The sequence below is a fragment of the Tupaia chinensis genome, unplaced genomic scaffold, assembly GCF_000334495.1.
Source record: "Tupaia chinensis unplaced genomic scaffold, TupChi_1.0 Scaffold144336_2, whole genome shotgun sequence".
Lineage (NCBI taxonomy): Eukaryota > Metazoa > Chordata > Mammalia > Scandentia > Tupaiidae > Tupaia > Tupaia belangeri.
This window is the reverse complement of record NW_006204195.1, coordinates 276,686-283,765: the sequence shown is the minus strand read 5'-3', so window position 1 is coordinate 283,765 and position 7,080 is coordinate 276,686. Positions and strand designations below refer to the sequence as shown.

The 7,080-nt window shown below is 46.6% G+C and overlaps 1 protein-coding gene across 1 annotated transcript; it reads left to right on the top strand.

The window, feature by feature from the left end:
- The first annotated feature begins 4,084 nt into the window (after nt 1–4,084).
- Nucleotides 4,085–5,020, top strand: LOC102502957 (vomeronasal type-1 receptor 3). Its single transcript, XM_006166824.3, has one exon. It carries the CDS (start codon nt 4,085–4,087, stop codon nt 5,018–5,020), a length of 936 nt encoding a protein of 311 aa, XP_006166886.1.
- Nucleotides 5,021–7,080: the final 2,060 nt, after the last annotated feature.

Below are 7,080 nucleotides of genomic sequence, written 5' to 3'. Positions count from 1 at the left end.
ACAATTATAAAGAAAACTGCGTCCATTGTAATTCCTATGAATTGCTTTCCCCTAAGTCCTGCCCATGGGACCAGGAAAAATTCCTGAAATACAAAAGAAAAGGGGACAGTCTAGGCCCAAAGAAGATGAAGGAGCCAAACTAAGAGAAGGGTAAGATCCCTGCACAGCCACGTGGCTGTTAGGGGACCGTGAGGTCTGAGGCGACGTGTAGAGGCCTAAGGTGGAATGTTTCTCAGACGAGTGAGACCTGAGGAGCAGGACCTGTGGAGTGTAAAGTCGTAGGAAGACCAGGCCAGACCATGTGCGCGCTCTGGACGAACGCACTTGGGTGTCAGTGTGATGTTCCAAACACAGACGCAGAAACTGATGGCCAGCTGGACCCTCGTGTGTCTCCTCTGAGCACAGCATTGACCCTGAGCTCGGACTCTCCCGCAGGAAACAGAAAGCCTTGGCGCCAAACTGATGTCATTTGGGTTCTCATGAATCGTGAGGGCGCTGGCAGTGACTGCAGCTGCGGTGCAGTCACTCTTCTTGGTGACGCCCCAGACTCCCCACGGGGACGATCACAGATGCTCCAGATGACGTGATAATGGCTTCGCTGAGGGGAGGTGCTCTCCGGGGACCCTGCCCTATAACTAGGGACTCGGATAATCCAGGTTCAACAGGACTGATTCTTCCCTGCACAGAGCTTTGGAGCCAAGGCCCGCCGGTGAGTGTTTCTTCGTGTTTAATCACAGGGGGAGGAAAGGACCACAGGGCCTCCATCAGCCGGGGAGCTCAGAACTGGGCTGGGTAGTGCGAGGTAGGGCAGGGGCTCACCTTGCCTCGCTCTGCGGCCCCCCTGTGCTCTGGCACAGTGGGTGGAAGATAGGCATGGCCGGAGGAATGTCTCAGGACGGGGCCACGAGGCAAGGGTCACTGCAAATCCCTTTGTCCCAGAGACCAGTAGTGGGAAAAGAAGGGCGGGGACCTCCCGAACCTGTGCCAGGCCGTGTTTGGCCGGAGCCACCGAGCGCCTCACCATGGACGGGAGAGTCTGCTCACCTCACAGATCTCATCGCGTTAGGCCTGGGCACGGACAGGTGAAAACTGGGGTGTGGACTCGTCATAACTGAAGTGTCCCACCACAGAGAGTAAGGCACACACACACACACACACACACACACAGAGCGAAACACGCAGCACAGAATGAGGCTTTTCCTTTCTCAGGTTGCACCATGTTTCTCCTGAAATTCTTCTGGGCCAGTCTACAGTGTGTGTGTGTGTGTGTGTGTGTGTGTGTGTGTGCGCACGCGTGCTTAAACTTTTATCTAAATATGGAAAAGGGCCCTTACATCTCCTCTTAAAACAAGGGAACAGAGAGAGAAAAACATTCTGTGGACGAGTCTCACCTCTCCTTTTCCTATTTGAATGCCTTTTATTAAGCCTCTAAATAGTGGCGGTTGGAAAATTTACATTTTGTTAGGCTTTCCTAAAATCTGTGACAGTTGAAAGTTTACAAATGAGGGGAAAACTGTGTACTTCGCAAGTTTCAGCTGCTGTGAGTGAGAAAGGCCTAGGGCTAGCCCCTGTGCCCCGCAGTTAACGAGAGGTCCCCGTTCACATGAGCCCAGAGCGTCTGTCTACACTAACGTGGGGAGCGAGAGGGATGCACGCAGCGCTGACGCTGTTACCCCTGTCCACACTCAGCTAGTGAGTACACAGGAGCCCCCGGCTCCCGGAGCTTGTGGGCCACAGATAAGGTTTGCTATCTGTTGACGAGGATGCGTGTGGTGGTCTCAGCTGGGCTGGACGGAGGTGTGCATCGTGCTGGGTGAAGTCTCTTCACAATCTAAATGATGTACGGCGACTTAACGTATGAATAATAATAAAATATATAAATATAAACAACCTTCTCCGAGGCTTCGGATCCAAGACCATGCTATTAACTCCATAGCACAGGGGACTGGTCCTGAGAGCCCAGGATACGTTCTGGGACCTCAGCACCAGTTGGAGGAGAGGCAGGAAGAAGACCCAGATCCGGTGACCCAAGGCTGGGGCCAATTAGCAATCCCCGGTGCTGCTTCCTAGGAGGTCTACACTGCAGAGTCCTCAACAGGGGCCGTGTTCCTGAGAGTAAGGAGTTTCCTAACTCTGTGGTTTTATCTCAAATTCACATTCCTATTCTGTAGAGACAATCGCTTCTAAATCCTGCAGGAACAGTTAAGATGAGCGTTCCCTTGACACGTCGCTCTTTGCTGGCTATCTGTCTCACGCACCCTGATGCTCATTCTTCAGTGCTCAGACCAAGCCGTGTGTGAGGCCCTTACAGGACATGAGTGTTGTTTTCTTTTGTTTTGTTTTGGAGAGGTTTTTGTTATAGGGCACGTGCGCTCGCCAGAAAGACACAGACAGAAAGCGAGAAATCACCCCTGGGGGGAATGGCCACGCCACAATCCCTTCTTCTTCATTCTCCTCTTGGGATCTTAGGCACGCACGCACACGCGCCTGACGTGAGCTTAAGTCACCGGGTCCGGGAGTAGAACTGTGGTCGTCTACATGGGAGTCCAGCGACATAGCCATTCCACCAACTGCTGGTCCCCAGGACATGAGTGATTTTGAGCTCCGATAACTTGACTGATACTCTTTTGTAAAATCCAGAACTGATTAAAATGTTTATGGTAATGTCTTTGACTGGACTGATATGCAGTGTATTCATGCTGGGAAAATTCATTTGGTGTGTTATAATGATACACAGAGAATATATGCATATTTTTAAAAATCCAGAACTGATTAAAGACTCATAACATATGTGGAAACTCAAAACCTTATAAATATTCCAAATAATCTGCCCAATGGCTGCAATTATTGCAGTACTTGTTGTCAGATGTGAGTCAGGGACTGGAGACCATTCAGGAAGACCTGTCCAGGACCTGACTTCTCCGTAAATTGATATCCGTGTAATTCCCAATAACTGCAGCTGCTCGCCCATTTAGTGATCTTTGCTATACTAAATAGAATGCCTGAGCCCATGTCAGGGTCATCTTGTGAATTCAGAAGGCTACTGCTTTTTGAAAGCTATTTTGTATCCAATCATTTCAATGACTAATGCTAAAGGTTCTCAAATACTGATTCATAATTTTAATGACAGTCTTATACTTTGCACATTATTTTGCCTTTTTCTATTTCTATCTTAAATTAATACATTATTGTGACCAGCCAGGTGGTCAAGAATTCTAACTGCGCCACAGGCGTGCTCATCACTGTCCCTCTCATTACTCATTACTCAACATCTCCATTAAGTGACACCGAGGGTTTTGAGTGAGAGTTGCATGTTTTCTGAAATTCATGAACTTGAAATTCTGATGGGGAGTCAGAATTTAAAAGTAAATGGTTTTGGATACTACTCAGCCATAAATAAACAAGACCTTGGCTTTTGGCAGAAAGTGGACGAATATGGAAGATTTACTGCTGAGTGAAGCAAGTCAGGCTATGAAGGAGAGACATTGTATGTCTCCACTTAAGATACACCAGCTGTCCACACTTTATGGCTGAAACAGAAAGATCAGAGGATATAGAAACATGGAAAATGGTTGTAGATACTGGATACAGTGTGGGAAGAGGGTGGGAGAAGGAGTGTGTGAGTAAAGTCATTAGGAAGAAAATAGAAAGGCGAGACATTTGTGGGACACAGAAATGGATTATTATCAGTCGATGATGACGTGTATAGTATCCCTAACCGGACTGGTGTGAAATGCATTCATGTTGGAAAATTTACTTCATAAGCTGAAAGATGTATAGTGATTGATTGTATAAAAGAAATTAAAAGAAAATAAAACATTTTTTTAAAAAGTAAATGGTTTGGGAGATTAAATGTAAATTTAAAAAATAAACGTAAGTGGCTATCATTACAAAGTAGGGATGGTAAGATGTGCAGCTGGCTCCGGAGGTATTTCTCCAGGATCAACCCTTCCCGTGGAAGAGGACATTGCCTTTGTTTTCAGGAAAGGCCCACGTGACTTTCTGAATCGCAGACTAAGAGGAGATGTGAGGTCATCACCCGCAGAGGCAGCGCTTCCCTCCCGGCCGCTCTGAAGTTGTCTCCATGGCTTTTCAGAACAACCACCTCAGAACGACAGGTGAAGTGGCCCTGGAGGCCATCTTTCTGTTCCAGGTTGGGGTTGGGACTCTGGCCAATGTCATTCTCTTCTTCTATAATGTCTTCCCAGTCTTGCGTACTGGACTGAGGCCCATACACGTGATCCTTCCCAACCTGGCTGTGGCCAACTCCTTGGTTCTTCTCTCTGCTGGGATTCCCCACATGATGGTGAATTTTGTTCTAAGGAAACCCCTGTCCAGTCTTGGGTGTAAGGTTGTGTGTTACGTCCGTCTGGTAGCCCGCAGCACCACCCTGTGCTCCACCTGTGTCCTCAGCACCTACCAATACCTCACCCTCTTCCTTGGAAGGGCACAGAGAGCCAAGCTCAGAGGGGCGGCCTCCAAAGCCCTGGGCCCTCCCTGTGGCACCTGCTGGATGTTGAGTGCTGTGATGAATATCTATGTTCCTGTGGAAATCACTGTTTCTCGGGACAGGCTCAATGATACTGACTCTCGGGGTAGTCAGTTATGTTGGTCCTTGAGACCCAGGGTAGCCATGGTATTCTTCCGCTCAGTCTCTGATGCCATGTTTATCGGCCTCATGAGCTGGGCGAGTGGCTCCATGGTGCTTCTCCTGCAGCGGCATCACCAGAGACTTCAGCATATTCACACCACTACCAAATTCAACCACTGCCACAAGTACGCCCCAGAGGCCAGTGCTTCTCATACCATCCTCATGCTGGTGGCCGCCTTTGTCATCTTTTACATGCTGAACTCCACACTTGCTGTTTATACCAGTGCTTTTGTGGATCCTCGCGTGTGGTTGATGCATGCCTCTGATGTTTTGGTTTCCTGTTTTCCCACGGTCTGCCCTGTGCTGCTAATCTCTAGGGATTCTAGAATGCGTAGGTTCTGCTCCCAAATTGTGGGAAAATATAGTTGAAATACTCAGTCTAGAAAACAGCTTCAATAATAAACTAAATTACTCCATTGAGTAACTTACTCATTGAATACCAATTTTTTATCATATAATCCATGTTGATATAGAAATTTAACTTCTGCGTTTGTGTTCTCTAAATCTATTGAGATTATGAGTTTAAAAAGACCCACATTATTGGGAAATAACTTTTTTCTCTCTGCCATCAGAGCTATGTAAACAAAATCTCCTTTTTAGAAGAATATTTTAAAGAAATTTCACAAACTTTATCTCAATATAGGTAAGACTAATACCTGGCATGCATTGGTGCATAATTCAATATGAATTCAGATAAATTTTTCTTGGAGGGGAAGAAGGAGGATATTTTATTTCATAGATTAAGACAAGAAACCTCAAAGAATGTGTTTCTTTCATTATTTTATATCTTTAGTTCTCTCACATTTCCTCCAAAATATGCTATATGATTGTGCAGAAAATCTGATATCCAGTGGATTGCTTTCCCTTAAAATTAGCAGATTTGTTTTTACACAGTTGAATCTCTACACTTCTTTTTGAAAGAGTTTTGCTGTAGGGTGCATGCACTTGCCAAAGAGACAGAAAGAGACAGAGACAGAAAGTAAGAAATGCCCCCCTGCCCCCACAAGGGAGGATGACCATACCACAATCCCTTCTCCACTCTCCTCTCGGGATTTTGGGCACACATGTACATGCGCCCAGTGTGAGTCTCAAGTCTCCAGGTCCAGGACTCAAACCGCAGTCACCTATGTGGGAGCCCCGTGACAACTATTACGCCACCTGCTGGTTTCAGGACCCCACACATGGTATTGATTGGATGGATGAGGTGATACACTGGAGGGGGTAGATGCTGCCACCTGTGCGCTGGTTTCTTGGATTTTTCTCTCCGCAGAGTGTGTTTCCATTTGGCCTTCGATTGCTAACATGCTCACGCAGGTCGAAGAAGAGGATCTGTGTTTCGGTCTCGACATTTGACAACGTGAAAACACAGTGTAAGGCTTATCCATCCATTCACTCAGTCCTGATCCCTACGTTCATTGTTCTGGAAGACAAAAATCATTTTCTCTCACCCAGGACTTTCTGAAGTAATTGCAGGTACTAATTACTTATCAAGAATTTGTTTCAGGGGCCGGCAGGTGGCGTGGTAGTTGGGGCACTGGATTCCCACATGGCCACCGTGGTTTGAGTCCTAACCTGGCTGCTTTCTCTCTCTCTCTCTCTTGTCAAATTAAAATAGATGAATAAATAAAGTCAAATAAAATAATTCTTTTTGAAAAAGAATCTGTTTCATGGGACAGTGCAATAGATACATAAAAAAGCAATTGTCTAAAAAGTCACTTGCTTTCCAGTATATGACATAAATTTTATAAAAGCAAGGATATTTGGAATAAGCAAAAAAAAAAAATTAAAAAACTAGTATGTGCCTCCCACAGAAAACTGCATTACTCAGCACACACACTGTAGGTTACCTGACCCTCGTTCTATGGAGGATCTGAGATCTCATTGCTTTGGTCCCAACTCAGTAAGTTGTAAATAAGTTATAGTAATGCAAGTAATTCTCCCAACACCAAGGAGATAAACTCTTCAAATCGGAAGCTCAGTTTACTTCCCTTCCCGTCTTGGAAACAGCAGTGTTGAGTCCGTTTACAAATTCACTTCAGTACTCCCAGGCTGCGTATACCGTTCTCTGGATTCTCCTTCTGCTGGTACAGCATCTGCTGGGCTCCCACGCTAATAGTGAGTTAATAGCGTCTTCAACACATTTCATGTCTGCATAAAGATCACAGTTTTACCTCTATTTGGAAATTTCCCTTCGACACAAGACACAAAAACAATTCAATGCAAAGCATACACAGAGGCACTTAGCGTGTCTCCCACACAGGGGCGCTTGGCATGTCTTCCACACAGGGGAGCTCAGCGTGTCCCCCACACAGGGGCGCTCCGCGTGTCTCCCGCAAAGGGGTGCTCAGCCGTGTCTCCCACACAGAGGTGCTCAGCGTGTCTCCCACACAGAGGTGCTCAGCGTGTCTCCCGCAAAGGGGTGCTCAGCA

Excerpts from the sequence above, each read along its gene's own strand:
- LOC102502957 (XM_006166824.3), top strand. The coding sequence starts at position 4,085 with ATGGCTTTTCAGAACAACCACCTCAGAACGACAGGTGAAGTGGCCCTG.